This window comes from Passer domesticus, chromosome Z, assembly GCF_036417665.1.
Source record: "Passer domesticus isolate bPasDom1 chromosome Z, bPasDom1.hap1, whole genome shotgun sequence".
Lineage (NCBI taxonomy): Eukaryota > Metazoa > Chordata > Aves > Passeriformes > Passeridae > Passer > Passer domesticus.
The window spans coordinates 84,161,774-84,183,616 of record NC_087512.1 but is presented as its reverse complement, the minus strand read 5'-3'; the positions used below and the strand labels follow the sequence as shown (position 1 = coordinate 84,183,616).

The 21,843-nt window shown below is 51.8% G+C and overlaps 1 protein-coding gene across 1 annotated transcript; it reads right to left on the bottom strand.

Annotated features, from left to right (window-relative positions):
* Positions 1 to 6,360: 6,360 nt before the first annotated feature.
* LOC135291276 (serine/threonine-protein kinase PAK 3-like) lies at positions 6,361 to 21,302 on the bottom strand. The gene is made up of 5 exons (XM_064405310.1): positions 21,191 to 21,302; positions 15,934 to 16,033; positions 14,667 to 14,863; positions 14,332 to 14,388; positions 6,361 to 6,438 (listed from the first exon to the last, which is right to left on the bottom strand). Exons 1-5 carry the CDS (start codon positions 21,275 to 21,277, stop codon positions 6,361 to 6,363), a joined length of 519 nt encoding a protein of 172 aa, XP_064261380.1. The 5' UTR covers positions 21,278 to 21,302.
* Positions 21,303 to 21,843: the final 541 nt, after the last annotated feature.

Genomic DNA, 21,843 nt, shown 5'->3' with positions numbered 1-21,843 from the left:
TGAGAAGGGGGCAGTGGCTGAAGCCGCGCTGGCAGCGTGGGGCGGGGGAACACACACCTTTGGCCTTGGCTGGCCTCTGCCAGCAGAGGCAGCTGCTCCCAGCTCTCCTGCCTCCTGCTTCAGCTGCCCCAGTGCCACCAGCAGCTGCTGCTGCTGCAGCCGTTCACGGCTTCACAGCACAGCCTCGTCTTGCACACAGGGCGGAGGAATACACGGCCTCTATCAACACCTGCTGCAGCAGCTGCGTGATCCCAATGCAGAGATGCTCTGGACCAGCCTCTCCGTGCTCACGCACGTGCTGCAGGACAAAGATTTCAAGATACCCAGCATCACCAGCCTGAAGCTGGCTGAGCCCCAGATGCCACACTTTGACAACGTAAGGCTCTGTGCCCCCAGCCAAGAGCACTGGCCCCTGCCTGCAAACTCTGTGCTCTCTGCATTTTTGGGCCTTTGCTTCAATGGGTCGGGAGCATTTGGTGCTTAGGACTTTTCCTTTCCTTGCAGGACAAGAGCCAGCTGCAGCTGCTCTCCATTCAGCTCTTCAGCCAGGTGATGGAGCTGGGAGTGGAAGAGGGGGAAGAGGCTCTCACGAGAATCCTGAGCCAGAGCCTGCTCCCTCTATTCCTGTGCTTGGCACGTGGCCAAGGTGAGGTTTTGTGGGATGCTGCTGTATCCATGGGAGAGGGCTCGGCCCCCTCCTGCCCTGGCGCCTGGCGGGCTCCAGCCTCCCCCTGTCAATCTGACCTTCGACGCAAGATCTGCCGAACTGCGCCTGCAGGATGGGAAGAACCAGCGTCCTTTGGCCACCCCCAGTTCCCACTGAAGATGGGAGCACCTGCAGAGCAGAGGGGACCAGCTGCAGCTCCAGGCCCAGCTCTTGCTGCTCACAGCTGAGCCTGTGGCAAGCTCCAGGAGCTCCTGCCTTCTTGCTCCCTGTTTGCAGCTCCCTCCCTCCAGCCCCCTGGCCCTGCCAATCCCCTGTTTTCCCTCCCAGTTCACCCCTTCACTTTGCCTTCCCTTAATAAACATTTTGGCGTTTTCACTTAAGCCATGGCTCTGTCTGTGGAGCTGAAGCAGCACAAATCCTGAGCCCGGGGACACGCAGGGCCCTGCTGCCGTTCTCTTCCATGCTGTCGTCTGTGCACGGGCAGAGAGGAACAAGGGCAGCTCAGGCTGCAAAGGTCCCTGTCCTGCTGCTCCAGTTGCACAGCACCGTGGAGTTGAAGGTCGTGCTGAGCACGCTGAGGGGGACAGTGACCCTGGGTTTTAGAAGAGCCGGCTTGGGGTGTGCTCTGAAGCCAGCCGTGAGGGATTCCATGGCAGGCATCCAGCGAGGGCAAAGGAGCTTGCAATGCTGGAAGTCTTCACAGAAAGCTTCCTGAAAGCACAGCAATGCTCCAGCCCTACACAGGGACAGGAAGAGGGCAGAACCAGAGACCAGCGTGGCCTAGCAGTGAGCTCTGGCTGTGCCAAAAAGCAAATGAAGCTGCACCAGCAGCAGCAGCAGCAGCAGCGGAGTGGCAGAGGCTCAGAGGCGCGAGCGTCCCAGTGGAGGCAGTGCTGTCAGGCAGTGCCTGCACGCTGCGTGTGGTTGCGGCGCCTCTGCTCTCCCCACAAGCCAGGAAGCGCTGCCCCTGCCTCAGAGCCAGTCAGAAAGGCAAGCAAGTGAGCCCAGGGGCAGGGGATCCTTGCCATCTCTCTGGGGCATGGCTGCAAAACAGCTGCTGCTTTGTGTTTGAGGTGCGCCTGTGTTTGGGCTGTGCTGAGCCCAGAGCCGGCCAGCTTGTGCTCTGCTCTGCCAGGAGCGTTCTGGGCAGGCAGGAGAAGTGCTGCGTGCACAGTGGGGAAGGGGCTGACCAGAGCCTCCTGCGGGAACAGGGCTCCGCTCCCTGGCTGGCAACAGCCTGCTTTTGCTGCCCTGAGCGCAGGCAGGAGTTCAGGCACATGAGGAGGCTGCGGGCAGCTCCTGTTTATAGGGGGCCCAGGGCTGCGTGCCAGAAAGGACCCGTGGAAACATACTCGGGGGAAGAAAGAGAAGCTCGAGCTGGAGTGCCATGGCTGCAAGGAGCAGAAGGAATTCAGCCTTGCCAGAGTTTCTGAAGTGTGTGTTGGTGCTCCCCGGGAAATGTGCGCATTTGTGGAAATGCCTTTGGAAGAGAGGGGCTTGCTTCTCAAGCAAAGTGCTTCCCCAGGAGCCCCCCCAGTGATGTAGGTGCAGCTGTCTGCCTCTGCCTCCCTGCTCTCCTTTCTGTCCCTGAGGCCCCTTGCACTTGGCAGTGGGGCGTGGGAAGGGAGAAGGCTGTCAAGAGCAGCTTTGGCACCAGCCTGGGCTTGCGGAGACCAAGCCAAGCACCTGTGGTAGGGTGTGTTCCCCCCTTTGAGCACAGCACAGAGGCGGATCACCTCTGCCCAGCAAGATGCCTCTCAGAGAGCTGTGAATTCCAAGGCCTTTATTAATGCCATCTTCCCTAGCTGGTGTGTTTTAGTTCTTGGCAAGATGCATTTGCTTCTTGCTTGCTGGAAGCCGCTCTGCTCCAGGGCCACACCGAGTTGGGCTGTGCGGGCCGGGCACAGACGTGGAGAGGCCTTCCCTGAGCACTTGGCCGGCCTTGGTGTGTCCAGGGCTGTGTTAGACACTCGGGGCAACGGATTCCTTCCAAGCAGGGGCGCCTTGCCTGGGGAGGGGGTGGCCCTGGGGCACGTGGCAGCGTCACCAAGGGCCCCTTGTGACACGGTGCAGCAGGGTCACCGTGCGGCGCAGTGGAACAGGGTGTGGCAGCAGCCCTTTGTGACACGCGCTGACATAGGTGCTGGCAGCGTCACGGCCACGCCAGAGTGCTCGGTGCACGCGACGGGACAGGACGTGACAGAGTGGTGCTGTGTGGATCCGCCGCACAGCCAGCTCGTTCATTGCCCACCCGGAGCTTTCCCGACGCGCTACTCCTGCGGCTGGCCTCGCGGCCAGACCTCGGGACACGTTGACTCGGAGTCTTTCCGAGGCATCTCCCATCCCTGCGGCCGGTGCCCCTGTGGCCAGGCCGTGGGAGTTGGTGAACTCCATCCTTCACGAGGAGTCTCCTGTCATTGTGGCAGGAGCCCTCGAGAACACAGGGCAGGACTTGCTGTCCTCTCATCCTCCTGAGGCCTCCCTGTCGCAGGTGCCTGCAAGGCACAACTGCGGCACCGCTGACTCCGACCTTTGCCGAGGCATCTGTCCCTCCAGGTCGGGCAGCGGGATGGCGAGCAAAGTGCTCAGCCTATTCCGGAGGCTTCAGGGGAAGAAAAAGAACGGCCCTGCAGCTGCCCCAGTGCAGCAGCCTGCAGAGCTGGAGCAGTTGCAGACACTGCAGGACGGTGAGTGGCGCAGCTGGGCCGCAGCACTGGTGCCTGCAGCCAGCCTAGGCCCCATCCCGCCCCATCCCATCCCATCCCATCCCATCCCATCCCATCCCATCCCATCCCATCCCATCCCATCCCATCCCATCCCATCCCATCCCATCCCATCTCATCCCATCCCTATGGACATGCCCACGGACAGGATGGGACAGGGGCAGGGACTGCCCCCCCGATGGCAGCTATGCCCCATCTCCCAGACGGGCAGGGGCCTTTCCCTGCCTGGGGAGTGCAGGGCTGGCCTGTGTTCTCCGGCCTCTCCCACAGCCCCTCAGCTCCGGCTGCTCTCCCTCTTTGCCAGATGCAGCCAAGGACCGGTCTCAAGAGCAGGAGCCCACCCGCGGCCGCTTCCGTAGAGCGGCGCAGGTACCTGCGGCCATCCCCACCTGGGCCGGGCCTGCTGGCCCTGCTCAGCCCAGCCCCACGCTAGGAGCAGACCATGGAACGTCCCTCTCTTCCCGCCCTTCCTTTTGCTGCAGGCACTGCGGAGGTTCCTGCGTCTCCGGCGCAGAAAGAACAGGGCCACCGTGACCGGGGGCACGGCCCAGCCCGACTCCATGCCCAGCCAGCTGCGGGCAGAGCCTGCTGCCAGCACTGCGCCTGCTGAGCTGGCTGCAAGCTGTGAGCGGGCAGCGGCCGAGGGCAGGGCGGAGGCTGACATGGCCCTGACTGAGGGGATGGCCACCACAAACACCCTCAATCAGGCCATCCAAGAGACGGACGCCGTGACTGCCCTGACTGTGAGTCCTGCACCCAGTCTGGAGTTTTGCCAGAAGGGTGTTTCTTCTCTGCAGCAGGCAAGCAGCCTGGGGCCGGGGCTGAAGGCCTCCCAGGATCACGTGGCCCCTCAAGCCATGTCCGCTGGTCCCGCTCAGCCTTTGGGGCCATCACAGTGGGGTGGGAAGGCAAGCACTTCCTGGGGGAAGGAAGCTGGGCAAGTTGCTGCCTAGGACAGCACACCAAGTCTCCCCCATGCCGTTCCCTCCAGGTGCTAGCCACGGTCAGGGCCATCCTGCAGAGACTGGCGTCCTGCGACACCGTGGACGCCGGGCTGCAAATGGCCATCGTGAGCCTGACCGAAGAACATCCCGCTCACGTGGTCATGAGCCTCCTGCACTGTGCCCCATTATGTGACAGGTACGGGGCACAAGCGCCTCCAGAGCTCGGTGCTCACCGGCCCGTAGGGCCCCTCGGGCACCTCTGTTTCCCAAGCCTGCTGCCATGCTCCCTCCCGGCCCCTCAGGGCACCAGGGCTCTGTCACCTGGCCCGAGGCAGCTGCACGGGGCAGGGAGCTGACACACAGCTCTGGTCCCACAGAGCTGCCACACTGATGTGGAGGGCCATGGGCACCTCAGAAGTCGCCGTGGAGGAGGTCCTTCCGGCGCTGCTCTCCGTAGTAGAGAAGCAGCCACCGCACGGCAGGATCTTCTGCAGCGGGAATGAGGCCGCCTTTGCCCTTGCTGTGAGTTTCTGGAGCTGGCCTTTGCTCGCCCTCCAGGTCACCCTCTCCAGCAGCTCTCCATGCTCTCCCCACGCTGCAGCTCCCGGCCTGGGCTGAAAGCTGGGCTCAGGGCAGGCTCAGGGGCAGCAGGCCGGGTGCCCGCCCTGCCTCTCCCCTCGGGCCCTGCCTCATGGGCACCTCGGCACTGAGCGCTGCCTCGGGGTGCTTTGTCTCTTGCAGGCAACTCTGGTGCTGCAGAGGATTGTCCCCACGTCCCAGTGGCACTACGGGATGCTCATTTCTTCTCCCCAGCTGCTGGTGGATCTGCTCTTGGAAATTTTCTCTGCCACAGAGCAGATGCCAGAGGACGTTGAGACCCGCAGCTTCTGGAGAGTGTGCCGGGAGGAACACGGCCTTCCCAGCGACCCCAACAGGTGCCAGTCGCCCTGTCCTTCCCATGCCCCCTGTGGCCAGGGCCAGTGCTCCCAGCGTGACCTGGCCCTTGCTGGGCACACAGGTTTGCAGCGCAGACCATGAAGGCTCTGCTCTCCCGACTGGGCTTCCACAAGAAGCTGGTGGCTCTGGAGCACACACAGGTCTGGGACGCCCTGCTCTGTGCCAACACCCAGCACGAGGCAGCGGGCCTGCTGGCCAGGTGAGACCCCCTTCTCCCCTCCGCCACCGCCAGCATTTGTGCCCCGTGCCCGGAGTGCCCCACACAGTCCCTGCGGCCGTAAGCCAGAGGGCCTTGCCACCGAGGCACGGCCGAGCAGACTGCACAAGCCTGGCAGAGGAGGATGCCCAGGAGCAGCCGCTTCCCAAGGGGCCCGTGTCCCCTTGCAGAGTGCTGGGGAAAGATCAGACCTCTGTCAGTCACTCCTGGGAGAGGTTTGCCCGCCGGCTCAGGGCCTTGGTGCCTTTTTCCCCTGCCAGGGAGATGCGCCGTGGCTTGAGCCCCCTGTGTCCCCACATGGCCTCGCACCTGCTCAGCCTGCTTATCCGCAAGCAGCCACGCCGGGATCTGCCTGCTCTGGCGTTCTTTGTGGAGGTGAGCCCGACGGCCAGCGCTGCCTGCCTGAGCTGCCTCCCAGCTCTGGGGCCTCTGCTAGCCGCAGCCGCCTGGGACGCTGCCCGCGCCCGCTGCCGCTGCTGCAGGGGCCCGGCCCTGTGCGGCTCCGGGCTCCTGCCGGCCGGCTCCCCCGTCACTGCCCTGTGCCTTTCAGCTCCTGGACTGTCTGGACTTGAGCCGACACGGTCCCAGTGCCCTCTGGCTCCTATCCAGGCACCTGCCCAGCCAGTGCAGGGACAGGCTGCGCCTGCAGCTCAGAGGCCTCGTGCTGCTCAGCAAGGAGCCCTCGCTGGTGAGAAGGGGGCAGTGGCTGAAGCCGCGCTGGCAGCGTGGGGCGGGGGAACACACACCTTTGGCCTTGGCTGGGCTCTGCCAGCAGAGGCAGCTGCTCCCAGCTCTCCTGCCTCCCGCTTCAGCTGCCCCAGTGCCACCAGCAGCTGCTGCTGCTGCAGCCGTTCACGGCTTCACAGCACAGCCTCGTCTTGCACACAGGGCGCAGGAATACACGGCCTCTATCAACACCTGCTGCAGCAGCTGCGTGATCCCAATGCAGAGATGCTCTGGACCAGCCTCTCCGTGCTCACGCACGTGCTGCAGGACAAAGATTTTAAGATACCCAGCATCAGCACCCTGAAGCTGGCTGAGCCCCAGATGCCACACTTTGACAACGTAAGGCTCTGTGCCCCCAGCCAAGAGCACTGGCCCCTGCCTGCAAACTCTGTGCTCTCTGCAGGTTTGGGCCTTTGCTTCAATGGGTCGGGAGCATTTGGTGCTTAGGACTTTTCCTTTCCTTGCAGGACAAGAGCCAGCTGCAGCTGCTCTCCATTCAGCTCTTCAGCCAGGTGATGGAGCTGGGAGTGGAAGAGGGGGAAGAGGCTCTCACGAGAATCCTGAGCCAGAGCCTGCTCCCTCTATTCCTGTGCTTGGCACGTGGCCAAGGTGAGGTTTTGTGGGATGCTGCTGTATCCATGGGAGAGGGCTCGGCCCCCTCCTGCCCTGGCGCCTGGCGGGCTCCAGCCTCCCCCTGTCAATCTGACCTTCGACGCAAGATCTGCCGAACTGCGCCTGCAGGATGGGAAGAACCAGCGTCCTTTGGCCACCCCCAGTTCCCACTGAAGATGGGAGCACCTGCAGAGCAGAGGGGACCAGCTGCAGCTCCAGGCCCAGCTCTTGCTGCTCACAGCTGAGCCTCTGGCAAGCTCCAGGAGCTCCTGCCTTCTTGCTCCCTGTTTGCAGCTCCCTCCCTCCCGCCCCCTGGCCCTGCCAATCCCCTGTTTTCCCTCCCAGTTCACCCCTTCACTTTGCCTTCCCTTAATAAACATTTTGGCGTTTTCACTTAAGCCATGGCTCTGTCTGTGGAGCTGAAGCAGCACAAATCCTGAGCCCGGGGACACGCAGGGCCCTGCTGCCGTTCTCTTCCACGCTGTCGTCTGTGCACGGGCAGAGAGGAACAAGGGCAGCTCAGGCTGCAGAGGTCCCTGTCCTGCTGCTCCAGTTGCACAGCACCGTGGAGTTGAAGGTCGTGCTGAGCACGCTGAAGGGAACAAGGACCCTGGGATTTAGAAGAGCCAGCTTGAGTATGCTCTTCCATGTCGAGCATCCACCGAGGGCAGAGGAGCTTGCGGTGCTGGAAGTTCTCACCAAGAGCTTGCTGAAAGCACAGCAATGCTCCAGCCCTACACAGGGAGAGGAAGAGGGCAGAACCAGAGAGCATGGTGGCCTAACAGTGAGCTCTGGCTCTCTGGCTGTGCCAAAAAGCAAATGAAGCAGCAGCAGCAGCAGGGCAGTGGCTGTGACTCAGAGGCGCGAGCGTCCCAGTGGCCGCAGCGCTGTCAGGCAGTGCCTGCAGGCTGGGTGCGCTTCTGGCAGCTCTGCTCTCCCCACAAGTGAGGAATCGTAGCCCGTGCCTCAGGCCCAGTCAGAAAGGCAAGCAAGTGAGACCAGGGGCAGGGGATCCTTCCCATCTCCCTTGGGCATGGCTGCAAAGCAGCCGCTGCGTCTTCCTGTGCCTGTGTTTGGGGAGTGCTGAGCCCAGAGCCGGCCAGCTTGTGCTCTGCTGTGCCAGGAGCGTTCTGGGCGGGCAGGAGAAGTGCTGCGTGCACAGTGGAGCGTCCTGCAAGGGGCTGACCAGAGCCTCCTGCGGGAACAGGGCTCCGCTCCCTGGCTGGGAACAGCCTGCTTTTGCTGCCGTGAGCGCAGGCAGGAGTTCAGGCACGTGCAGAGGCAGCGGGCAGCTCGTGTTTGTAGGGGCCCGGGGCTGCGCGCCCAAAGCGACACGTGGGCGTGGGGAAGGAAGTGACACAGACCTGGGGGAAGGAAGATGAGCTCCAGTTGGAGTGCCTGTGCTGCAAGGAGCACAAGGAATTTGGCCTTGCCAGGGTTTCTGAAGTGTGTGTTGGTGTTTCCCGGGAAATGCAGACATTTGGGGAAGTGCCTTTGGAGGAGAGGACCTTGATTCTCAAGGAAACTGCTTCCCCAGGAGCCCTCAGTGACGTAGGTGCAGCTGTCTCCCTTTGGCTCCCTGTGCTTTCAGTCCTTGAGGCCCCTTGCACTTGGCAGAGGGGCGTGCAAAGCGACAAATCCATGTAGTGATAGACATTATGTTTTCTTGATGCAGAATGTGATTTTATAGACTCTCTCTTCTGGTGGAGATGCTCTTTTAATTCTAGTGTGTTGATTATGCCTGTTAATACATATTTTAACTTGCTCTGGCATTCTTCACAAAGAGTAGCTGTCCTTTAGTCTTTGATTTACCTCAGCAAATGTTCAGACAGAACTTCAGATATCTGAATTTAGCCCATTTCTCCTCTCACTTTCATTTCAGAGAATGTCATAAATGCAGATCTACACACTAAAGTATCCAAGATTTCTGTGCAATAGAAAGATGAGTAAACAGTAGTAGAGCCCAAGCTACATTACCTTTAGCGATTACCAAAGGCACTAGGTATTTAGAAAAGTTTTCCTTCTTTCAGCAATATTATCAATAGATTGTTATAGATACATATTATAATATTCTAATATTGGCTTTTTGCAAATATTAAAATGGATTTTATATGTGTTAAAGTAACTTTCTTATAAAGATATAGTTTTTATTTCAGTTCTTAATTAGGCTTAGACATAGTAGTGAAATAGCTGATAGAAGTATGCTTGTGTTCAAATGCCTACTTAAATGGGATAACATCCAATGAACATAGAAAGAAGACACCTGCTACAGATGTGCCCACTGTCAGCACTCACTGTCTGAAGATGGTGCGGACCAAGGTCCAAAAATTGGAGGTGGCAAGAATGGACTAAAACCACAGCCAAGGAATATGCATGCTCTAAGACACAGGAGGAGCCATGCAAAACAATTCTTGGAACATGTAAACTAAAGTTTGCTATGAATAAGGTTCTATGCATATGCAGCAATCTTTGTGCAACACACAGCGTGGTCTTGGCTGAGTGCCCAGATGCATCCAGCCATAATAACCTTTGCGCTATGGTCCTTGTCTCCTGTTGTCCTTTATTAAACTTTATCAGTTTTCACATGTGTTTTTCACATGCATGGACATATTTCTGGCCTGTGTGTTCTTGCTTTGGGGCAGCAATATTGTGTTTGGTGAATTAACGAGATTTTTTCACTTAGCTGCTTGGAAGTTGTGGGAAAAGCCCTTTTGTTGATCTCAGACCTAAGACAAACAAAAGAACTGCAAAAAAAATCAGAGATGCCAGCCTGAGGCTACCTGAGAATCCCGCCTGGGCTGCCAGGTTTCCAGAAGACACAAGACATGCCCCAGCTGCCAAAGCTGCAGAAGCTGCCAGGCGCTGGGAAAGGCTCCCAGCTGCCCTCCAGCCCTGCCAGTGCCGGGGCAGGGACTGCCCCACTGCACAAGGACACCAAAGGGGCCTGTCCAAAGCAGGGAGCTAAGTCACCTCAGCTGTTACTCAGGGGGTTCTAATGATCATCACTGTTCACTGCTTAGACCCGCCTGGCTCCCAGGCTGGGAATGACCCTTTTCAATGGCTGTGGGTGGGTGTCACCCGGATCTGATGAAAGGAGAGCAGGGCAGCTGCGGCTGGCTCTCCGGGACGGATGCTCTGCGGAGTCTGCGGGAGTTGGCTCTTCCAAGCTGCTAAGGGAAAACTTTGATAAGCATCGGCTTTTGTAGCTGTGGTGGGGTTTGCTTTGCTCCTGGAGAAGGTGGAGAAGCTGTGGAAGAGCACGGGGCTCCCCTTACCTGAGAGGAAACGCGCTCTGATCCTGGCTCAGGCACGGGCTGTACAACCTGCGGCCAGTCCCGTGCTGGTGCGGCTGGAACAGCTGCGCTGCGCTGTGAGCTCAGGAGAATGGAGCTGTAGCTGCTGCCACCCTTGGCTGTGTTTGGAAGCAGAAGGTAGGAACATCAGTCTTCTATTGTGTTTGACTTTATTGTTATTTAATATTATAGTAAATACTGAGCATGAGCTGGGGTGCAGATTGTAATTGCTCATCTTTCCAAAGATCTATATAGATTAACCTGTGCCCTGTTTATTTTTCCTAACTCACCAATTTACTGCAGTGGTTTTAGAGTGCATTTTTATTGTTGTAATGTCTGAATGTGGTGGGAGAATATATATGATGTTAGGGTATTTTTGCTTTTGTTTTTTCTCTAATAAAACCACTCTTTTCAGCTTGGTGAAGATGAAATCTGCTTCTGTCCTTGTATAGAGCTATGGGTTTGTTTACATGGCTTCTCCTTCCCTTTTCTGCCTGGGCTTTCTCACCTGCAGTTTTCAATAGAAAAGTGAAGCCATAGGTGGAATAAATAGACTCCACAACCTGATGTAGTTATGAAGTGGGTCTGTATTGTCAGCACCCGGAACAAGCGAGATAGCTCTCCTGAAAACTTGTGCCCTGAGCCCTGCTCTGAGCCCAATCTTTTATTCACAAAGGTGCTCCATATAGGTGACATTGCTCAACCTTTTCATGCATATCCAACCCCTGGCCCTGCCTGTTCTTGCCTGGCATGATAATTACATCCATGATTTCTTAAGTAAAAGGAAAAAAATCAACACTTAATTCTACAAGCTAAAATTTAAATGCTTAATTCATATTGCTAACTCAAGTGAACTCCAAAAATCTCTATTTCAAAAGCAACAAATATTTGAAAGATTATGGCTTCTGTTGTGGCTTCCCCAATGGCACAGGCAGTGGATCAATCTCCCCCTCAGCACGTTTGCAGGGGATGGGGGAGCTGAGACGGGCAGGGGCACCATGGCAGGATATGGCCATGCACAGGAACCTGGACAAGCTTGAGAAGTGGGAGACAACCTCATCTGACAGCTTCATGAGGTCCCACAAGGCCAAGTGCCAGGTGCTGCACCTGGCCCGGAGCAATTGCTGAGTCCCGGATTTATCCGGGGCAGAAGAGACCTTCAGATGTGTCCGTTTGGTGCCGCCTCCCTGGCTGCTCCCAGCACCTCCAGAACCAGCACTTGGCTGGGTTTGGGCCTTTCCCATGCCTACTTCCCGCAGGGCTGGCCAGAGGGGAGCACCCCCAGCCTGTGCCTCTGCCCCCCAGCCCCTGTGGGCTGCTGTGGGTGGCAATGCTCCAGAGGGGAATGTCCTTGCAGCAGAAGTGCCAGAGAGAGCCCAGAGCCAAAGAGTCTCTCTCCTGTAGGCACTGCTTCTTCATTGCATTGAAATATTTCCAGTGCTGGAGTGGGCTAATGGGTGTTCCTCATCCCACCCAAAAAGAAGCTGATGGTTGGCTATTATTTGAGAATTTCTCTCAAGTTGAGCCTGGCAGGGGGTTATTTACAGGGAGAAGCTGCTACAATAAATACCCTGATGCCTCCCCCAGGGTCTGTGTGTTTCAACACTCTTGGCCTTTGCAGATGTAATCATCACAGAACTGAGGTCATTTGATATTACAGAAAGGTTAAAAAACTATGCATGGGAAGGTCATAACGAAAATTTCTAACTAACAAAAACTGGTTTGCCCTGCAGCCTTGAACTCATGTGCTTATACCCTTCCCAAAAGAAAACCTATTCACTGAAGATGCATCATCATCCCAAAAACATGTTGAAATTAGGCTCGTGATTCCCTCAGGGAGCTAGGAGGTCATATTTTGCTGCAGCCAAAAGGTTATTAGAAAAAAGAATGAAAGCTGTTGGTGCTAGGTGGTGTTAGTTCTGGTTTGCATTTGTTCCAGTTAATTTCTTGGGTGTTGCTGTGAGCTGGAAAAGGAGCAGGGTTGAACACCAGAATAAAAGACAGGTAGGAGAAGAGGAGAGGGGACAGAAAAGTAGGCTGTCAGGAGAGAATAGAAGTTGCCTAGCACCTAGCCAAAGGGGAAGGGGACAGGGATCACCCAAGGCTGTGAAAAGCAATCAAAAACAGCATTGTGTTGGTGTGTGTCTATGTTCAGCTCTCAGGAGACAGAGATACACAGCCGGCTCAGTTGAATCCTTACTAAGAAGAAGGTTCTTGTTTGCTTTAATGACTTTGTCTCCACTTAATGGTAACTAAGAGTTTGTTTATTTCTAACACCTCTCTCCCAGCAGCTCAGAGCAGCATTGCACAGCGCTTGCTGTGCTCCAGAGAGCACAAAGCAGGCTGGCCTGGTGGCCCTGAATATTTCTGCAAAGCACTCTGCATTTCACACCTTTGCTGTGGCTCAGGGCAGAACTGCAGGCACTGGCAATTTGGAAGGGGAAGTTTGCTCTATCTATACTATTTCCAAGGATTATTACATGAAAATAATCTCTGCAGTGCTTGTTGGTCCCTTAGCACAGCTGCCATAAAACAAAAATCATCAAGGTTTTTTTTTCTCCTCTTTTAAAAAATGCAGAAGCAGAATCCATCTAAAGTAGACAGCAATAACAATGGAAAGAGGCCTTGGAGTCTCCATGAAAGTGCCTGCCAGCATAGTAACAGCTCTGTGCTGGTGGTACTGAAACAGATGGTGACCAAAGAGACTTTGTGACTTTCTTGTTCAACCCAGAGGAAAATTTCCTTCACTTTTCCCACGCCACCAGAGGTCACAAAGAGGGTTTTATCCTGTCCCTCTGCAGCTGAGCTCAGCCACTGGACACGGTGGGGAGCTGGAGTCCTCACTGCCATTAGAACTGTGCAGCCCAGGGATGGCCCTGCTCCTGTGCTGCAGAAACACAGCACCGGCGCCGACTGCCCACGGTGGATCCCAGCCCAGGCACCTGGCTGCAAGCCACCAACTTGTTAAAGCACCAAGAAACAGCCAAGGGTTGGCATACAATTCCAACTGCAGTCGGAGCAAAACACATCCTAAACTTCTCCAGGCCACCCACAATGTACAGACGATTTGAAAGCCTGAAAGTTTTGAAGACCTGCAGGATTTGGAAAAGACACGACAGAATGGAGGAAAATTGATGTGCTTTGGTTAATAAAGGGAAAAGCAAGCAGAACTGCTTGGGCATTGCTTTGGTGTTTTTTTCTCATTTCTTTCTTTTTCTTTTTCTTTTTCTTTTTCTTTTTCTTTTTCTTTTTCTATTTTTCTTTTTCTCTTTCTCTTTCTCTTTCTTTTTATTTATCATTTTTTTTCTTTCTCTTTCTTATTCTCTTTTTCTTTTTCATTCTCTTTTTCTTTTTCATTTTCTTTTTCTTTTTCTTTTTCTTTTTCTTTTTCTTTTTCTTTTTCTTTTTCTTTTTCTTTTTATTTTTCTCTTTGTCTTTTTCTTTTTCTCTTTCTTTTTCTCTTTCTTTTCCTTTTTCTATTTCTATTTTTCTTTTTCTCTTTCTTTTTCATTTTCTTTTTCTCTTTCTCTTTTTCTTTTTCTCTTTCTTTTTCTTTGTCTATTTCATTTTCTTTTTCTCTGTCTTTTTCTTTTTCTCTTTCTTTTTCTTTTTAATTTTCTCTTTCTTTTTCTCTTTCATTTTATTTTTCTCTTTCTTTTTCATTTTCTCTTTCTCTTTCTTGTTCTTTCTTTTTATTTTTCACTTTCTCTTTTTCTCTTTCTTTTTCTCTTTTTCTTTTTCTCTCTTTCTCTTTCTTTTTCTTTTTAATTTTCTTTTTCTTTTTCTCTTTCTTTTTCTTTTTCTATTTCTCTTTTTCTCTTTATCTTTCTTTTTCTTTTTCTCTTTTTCTTTTTCTCTTTCTCTTTTTCTTTTTCTCTTTCTTTTTCTTTTTCTCTTTCTTCTTCTCTTTCTTTTTCTTTGTCTTTTTCATTTTCTCTTTCTCTTTTTCTCTTTCTCTTTCTTTTTATTTATCATTTTCTTTTTTTCTTTTTCTTATTCTCTTTTTCTTTTTCTTTTTCTTTTTCTTTTTCTTTTTCTTTTTCTTTTTCTTTTTCTTTTTCTTTTTCTTTTTCTTTTTCTCTTTCTTTTCCTTTTTTTCTTATCCATTTTCTCTTCCTTTTCAATTTCCAGTTTTCTTTTTCCATACAATTGAAACTAGGATGATTGAACCTCCATTTTGAAGGATATTTACCACACATCCAACCATTCCACTGAAAAATTTTTGTCCTTCAGAGACAGAGCTCCAACACTGTTCAAAAAGCAAATGAGAAATTCCAGGCATGGCTGGAGGCCTAAATGGCAGGTTTCTGAACTGGTTAGGTGTCTGAACTGCTTAGGTTTCTGAACTGCCACTTCCCTTCTGATGCAACCAGAGCTACAGCAGATGCTGATGTGCTGCAGGGACATTTTTAGGAGGGGATCTGGTGGAAGTGGTGCCAGCAGATGGCAACGGGATTTTGTCCAGTGGCACACAGAACACGGGACAGGTGAGAAAGACAGAGGGATCAGTCAGTATTTGCTCCTTACCATGCCAGAAGTTTCTTTCCAGTAAGGAGCTTCTCCTTCCACCATTTCAATGCCCACGATTCCAAAAGACCATATGTCCACTTTGGGGCCATATGGCTGACCTGTCACCACTTCAGGCGCCATCCACCCAGAAGTGCTGGCCACGGAGCTCTGTCTACTCTGCTCAGGAGTGAGCTGAGCAAAGAGGCCAAAGTCAGCTGTGGAGAAAACAAAAAACCATCAAAGCCAGCTCCATTTAGGAAACTAAGCAAAAAAATTCCCCACTCTCAGTCTAAGAATGCACTGTGTCATCTGCTGGAAATCTGTCCCTGCTCTATTTCCTCAGGGCTTTAGCCAAGTGTTAGAAATATGGTTAGTAATTTGTGGAAATAAAAGATATATGAAATATATATGTGTAAAATAAACGGCCGGTACACATCTTCCCCAGGATGGCGAAACCACGGCAGATGGGCAGAGTGGTGTCACCACATTTACATGCGAAATACAACCTGGGCTGCACAGGAGATGGGCATTCACAGAAGCATGCACCCAGTGACGCCCAAGCGTGGATGGCCTGGACGAGGTACCTATCTGAGATGACCAAAGCCATCAACACCTTCCATCTGAATGCCAGATTCCAGGAATCAAGGAAACGTATTATTCTATTCCCAGATGAAGGTTTTGTGCAGCCTGAACCGAAGAATGAAACCAGCTTGAATATGCAGAACTTAGAAGGAGACAAAGAGACTCTGCCGCGGGCAAAATAAATCGTATAAGAACTGCTATCTCGAAGCAGCCAGTGTGGACAAGGAGAATTTGGTGCTAGCGAGACCAATCTCACGTCCACCCGGCTCACCTCCCGGAGGTGGTACGCTGTCCGATTGATTGGTGGCTGTCAGGAATGTATTACGGTCGCGAAATAAATTTTATTTTTAATTTTTTTATCAAAATTGGCCATTTTTCATTTTTCATTTATAACACAAGGAAATAAGGAATTGTCCATTTCAAAAAAACCTCATCATTTTTTTACACTACCTCCATCAGTGGCCTTTTTATCTGAAGCTTTAGACTTGTAGCTCCCTCCCTCTTGAAAGGACACACAAGCCAATGCCACTGTTGACTGCTTGTGGTTCCTTGTCATACCTCTGTGCACTTTGCAACCATGTCACCAGCTCACAGAGGGGTCCCTGCACTGTCACCAGAACCATTTCTGGGGAGCTGGCAGTCACTCCAAGCAGCCTCACACCCACATTCCTGGAATGCTGCACCTGACCAATAATACACTGACCCAGTTTGACAGAGCCATCGGTTCTGAGAAGGATGTTGCAGCTCTTCAGACCTCGGTGGATCATGTGGTTGGAGTGAAGAAAATCCAGTCCTCGCAGGCACTGAGAGAGAAAACAGAAACAGGAGAGCAAAACTAAGTGATGTGATTTCATCACAAAAGAAAGGAAACAGCTCTAAAATATTCCCTTTCCCCAGGGGAATGGGGAGTAATGGCAGAACACAGTGCCACTGAGAGGAAGAGCTTGCTGCTGTAACACTTGCAGAGCAGGACCTTTCTAAAGAAAGGCATGTCAGCCTTTGAAAGAGCAACAGCACCTGCTGTTGTAGACTGTCCCCTGCAAACCAACCAGGATGACTGCTGCTGCAGGGGATGTGCTCTCTCCAGACAAGGGTTTGCCAAGAAATAAAAAACCCCTGGGGTGTGAAGTGGATCACTTTTGGGTGGGAGGCTGCATGACAAAGGTTTTATTGCTGGCCTCAGCACAGACTTGGAAGTATCACATCAGTCACCTTCCTGCAGCAAACACTAATTTGTGTGACTACTATACTTTTCAGTTGAGGACTGTGAGAAATTAGTCTGTTTTTCTTAGCCATTCGTTTCAAATCCTGCCCCCAGCACCTTTGCTTTTACAGACAAGAAATGCAGTGCAGACAGGCTCGAGGTAAAGGTTTAGAGAGGCAAGGTGGGGAACAGCAAATACAAATATGAGACAGAGCCAGCATACAACAGCAGGAGATAAGATTACAGGAACACAGTACAGTGAGTGCAGGGGCACTGGCAGGCATTTCACTTGAGATGCTTTTGCTTGCCCCTAGCATAGCACCAACACACAAACAGAATCACAGAATCATAGAATCACAGAATCATGAGGTTGTAAGAGACCTCTAAGATCATCAAGTCCAACCTATGCCCTGACATCTCAACTAGACTATAGCACCAAGTGCCATGTCCAATCTTTTTTTAAACACATCCAGAGATGGTGATTCCACCACCTCGCTGGGAAGACAATTCCAGTGCTTTATTATTCTTTCAGTGAAAAATTTTTTCCTAATATCCAACCTATACCTTCCCTGACGTAGCTTGAGACTGTGTCCCCTTGTTCTGTCAGTTGCTGCCCGGTGGAAGAGACCGACCCCCGCCTGTCTACAACCTCCCTTCAGGAAGTTGTAGAGAGCAATAAGGTCACCTCTAAGCCTCCTCCTTTCCAGGCTAAACAACCCCAGCTCCCTCAAACGTTCCTCGTAGGGCTTGTTTTCCAAGCCTCTCACCAGCCTCGTTGCTCTCCTCTGGACACGCTCAAGTATCTCAATATCCTTCCTAAATTGAGGGGCCCAGAACTGGACACAGTACTCAAGATGTGGCCTCACCAGTGCCGAGTACAGGGGGAGAATGACCTCCCTGCTCCTGCTGGTCACACAATTCCTAATGCGGGCCAGGATGCCGTTGGCCTTCTTGGCCACCAAGGCACATTGCTGGCTCATATCCAATCGGCTGTCAACCAGCACCCCCAGGTCCCTTTCTGCCTGAACACTATCCAGCCACACCGTCCCCAGCCTGTAACGCTGTAGGGGATTTTTGTGGCCAAAATGCAGAACTCGGCACTTAGACTTATTAAACTTCATACTGTTGGACTCTACCCATCCATCCAACCGATCTAAGTCTCTCTGCAGAGCCCTCCTTCCTTCCAATAGATCAACACAAGCTCCTAGCTTAGTGTCGTCTGCAAATTTACTAATGAAGGACTCGATGCCCTCATCCATGTCATCTATAAAAATATTAAATAGAACTGGTCCTAGTACAGACCCCTGAGGGACAGCACTGGTGACTGGCCGCCAGCTGGATGCAGCACCATTCACAACCACTCTCTGGGCCCGGCCATCCAGCCAGTTCCTAACCCAGCAAAGAGTGCTCCTATCCAAGCCACGGGCTGCCAGCTTTTCCAGGAGTGTACTGTGGGAGACAGTATCAAAGGCCTTGCTGAAGTCTAAATAGACAACATCCACAGCCTTTCCTGCATCCATCAGACGAGTTACCTGGTCATAGAAGGAGACCAGGTTGGTCAGACATGACCTACCCTTCATAAACCCATGCTGACTCGGTCTGATACCCTGGCCATCTTGTAAGTGCTGTGTGATAGCACTTAGTATGAACCGTTCCATTATCTTACCTGGTACTGAGGTCAGGCTAACTGGCCTGTAATTACGAGGATCCTCCTTCCCACCTTTTTTGTAAACAGGTGTCACATTGGCCAGTTTCCAATCATCTGGAACCTCACCAGTGAGCCACGACTCCTGGTAAATGATGGAGAGCGGCTTGGCAACCTCATCTGCCAGCTCCCTCATCACCCTCGGGTGGATCCCATCTGGTCCCATTGATTTATAAATATCCAAGTGTCCCAGCAGTTCTCTGACTGCCTCCTCTTGGATAATAAGAGGACCATTCTGATCCCTGGCACCACCTACCAACCCTAGAGGACAGTTTTCATGAGGATAAGCTGTCTTACCACTAAAAACTGAGGTGAAGAAAACATTAAACACTTCCGCCTTTTCCGCGTCTTTAGTAACTAGTTTGCCTGCTCCATCCAATAAGGAACCGAGGTTGGTTATACCTTTCCTTTTACCATTAATATATTTGTAAAAACTTTTTTTATTATTTTTAACAGAAGTTGCCAAGTTGAGTTCAAACTGAGCTTTGGCCTCCCTAATTTTTTTTCTACATGCCCTGGCAGCACCCTTAAATAATTCCTCAGAAATCACTCCCTCCTTAAAAAGATGATACATCTTTTTCTTATTTCTAAGTTCCTTCAAAACCTCATTACTCATCCAGACTGGACGTTTGCCTCGTCTACTCATCTTTCGGCACACAGGGACAGTCTGTTCTTGTGCCCTCAAGATCTCTGCTTTGAAGCACACCCATCTCTCTTGGACTCCTTTGTTTTTAAAGGCTGTTTCCCAAGGAATTCTCTGGATAAGTCTTTTAAATAGGCCAAAATCTGCCCTCCGGAAGTCCAGTGTAGAGATCTTATTGATATTCCTCCTTATTTCACCAATTATTGAGAATTCTATAGTTTCATGATCACTATGTCCCAAGCGGCCTACAACCTCCACATCACCTACCAGTCCATCTCTATTTGTAAACAATAGGTCTAACATAGCCCCTCCCCTGGTGGGTTTGCCCACCAGTTGTGACAAAAAGTTATCCTCTACACATTCTAAAAACCTTCTAGATTGCTGTTTTTTTGCTGTATTGAGTTCCCAGCAGATGTCTGGTAGGTTGAAGTCACCTACAAGAACAAGGGCAGATGATCCTGAGACTTTGTTCAGTTGTTTATAGAATAAGTTGTCCATCTCTTCATCCTGGTTGGGTGGACGATAGCAGACTCCCAGTAGGATGTCGGCCTTGTTGGCCTTCCCCTTAATTTTTACCCATAGGGACTCAACTTCATCATCATTAGTCTCAATACCTGTGACATCCAAAACCTCCTTAATATAAAGGGCCACCCCTCCACCTCTTCTCCCTTTTCTGTCTTTTCTGAAGAGCTTGTAGCCATCCAGTGCAGTGCTCCAACTATGTGAGTCATCCCACCACGTTTCTGTGATGGCAACTACATCATAGTCCTTCTGATGCACCATGGCCTCCAGCTCTTCTTGTTTGTTACCCATGCTGCGTGCATTGGTATACATGCATCTCAGCTGGGCTGCTGATTTCTCCCCTAACACAGTCTTACCACCCTTGGGCCTGCTTCCAAACAGCCCAGCTGCATCCCCTTCCCCCTTCAGACCTAGTTTAAAGCCCTCTCAATAAGGTCTGCCAGTTCATGAGCTAAAAACCTCCTACCCTTAACAGAGAGATGTACCCCATCTAATTCCAATAGAGCGGGTGCCATAAAGGTTGCTCCATGGTCAAAGAATCCAAAATTTTGCCGATAACACCAACCCTTGAGCCATTTATTAATGATGTAAGTTTTCCTATTCCTTTCATTGTTTTTCTCTGCCACCAAAGGGACTGAGCAGAACACTACCTGTGCACCTGTCCTATCAACCACTTGACCCAGTGCCCTAAACTCCCTTTTAATCACCTTGACACTCCTCTTTTCAATCTCATCACTGCCAGCTTGGAGTATCAGCAGTGGGTAATAATCAGAGGACTGAATCAGCCTAGGAAGTTTCTCAGTGATGTTTCGTACCTGGGCCCCAGGGAGGCAGCAGACCTCCCTGTGGGATGGGTCAGGTCGACATATGGGGCCCTCTGTCCCCCTCAGAAGGGAATCACCCACCACGATTACCCTTCTTTTTTTCTTGACATTAGAGGTGGTAATCCCTTTTTTAGGCAAGTCATAATTGGGAGGCTCACTGGGTGGATGATTTTCCTCTAAATCATCTCTCTGGCTGTCTAGATCCAGTGCCTCATACCTATTCTGGAGTGGCACCTGGCTAGGGGATGGGGGGCAGGAGGGATTTTTGTTATTACCACCCCAAGCAGGGACCCATTTCCACTCCCCTTCATCTACCAGCTGCCCCTCTATTGCCTGAGAGTGAAAGACATATGAGCCCTCTGACTCCTGGTGGGCCTCCTTTAAAGATGTAAGGGCTGAACTCCACCAGTCTATTTCCTTTTCACTATCCCTGATACTCCTTAACCTTTCGACTTCTTCCCTAAGCTCAGCCACTAGCAAAAGGAGGTCATTCACTTGTTCACACCTCAGGCAGGCCTTCTCCATAACATCCCCTGAAGCCACTGATAAGCTCAAACACTCCGGGCAGGAATGAGTCTGTATAGACGCATCCTTTTTGGAGGGCTCTACTTGGTCATGTACACTTGTACCAACCACAGATTTTGACCGGGTTAAAACCATCGCTTAGGAGAAAGCCCAAGATCAATCAACCAATAAAACAATACTTCACCAAGCTAGCTGGAACCTGCAGCCCTATCTGCTTGACCTGCCTGCGCGAACTGCTGTGACCCTGTTTGCCTGCCCCTGTTCGCCGCACTCCGGGTCGCCGCGCTCCCCAGAGGTCTCTTATAATGGGTCACTCCGGAGCAAGGAAGCTCCACCTCCTGCTCCTGAGTGGCTCACAAAGCAAAGCCCCACACCTGTGCAGTATTACCTATAATGGGTCACTCCGGAGCAAGGAAGCTCCACCTCCTGCTCCTGAGTGGCTCACAAAGCATTATGCATGAAATCACCCCAGTTCCAAGCCCCTGTTTCCCAGACAATCCTGCCCAAACCCTCGGAAGCACAGATGGAATTGCTGACCTCCCGACTGACGGCTGCAATCTCTCTTTCAGACATGTGAGTCTCATTGATGACATCGCTCAGGGCACCTCCATCCATGTACTCCATAACCAGCCAGAGTTCATCACCCAGAAGGTAGATGAAAGAAGGAAACAAGGGCATGGATATAAACATGCATGGCTACGTTGCTCTTTGGAAACAACAAGGGTTGTTTCCAGGTGCCTTTGTGATGAGGACAGAATAAAAGGAATGGACATTCCCTCTCAGCTCTGCATTGTTTGCAATCTGTTCAGTCTCAAGAAGAAAGGCACAGCTGTGAAAAAGGAGATGGCTTAGATGGCCAGCAAGCAAAAAGTGCAGTTTAGTAAAAGCCCAGATAAAAAACCTGTCACACATGCTATTTCTGGAAATAAACACCTAGTCTTCCTGGCATGCACTGCAATGGAAAAGGGACAACAATCCAAGGGAAATCCTCTATAGATGGTTTATCAGAACTTAAAAGGTGCTGAAAAAAATTTGAAAAAATTAAGCCTCAAAAGAATGTGGAGGCAGTGAATGTACAGGGTATTGAATTGGTAAAGTAGGGCTGACCCACGTTTTGAAAAATTTTCAAACTGTGTTTGCCAGGGTAGATTAATGCAGACAAAAAGCACTCTCTTTCTATCCACTGGAGA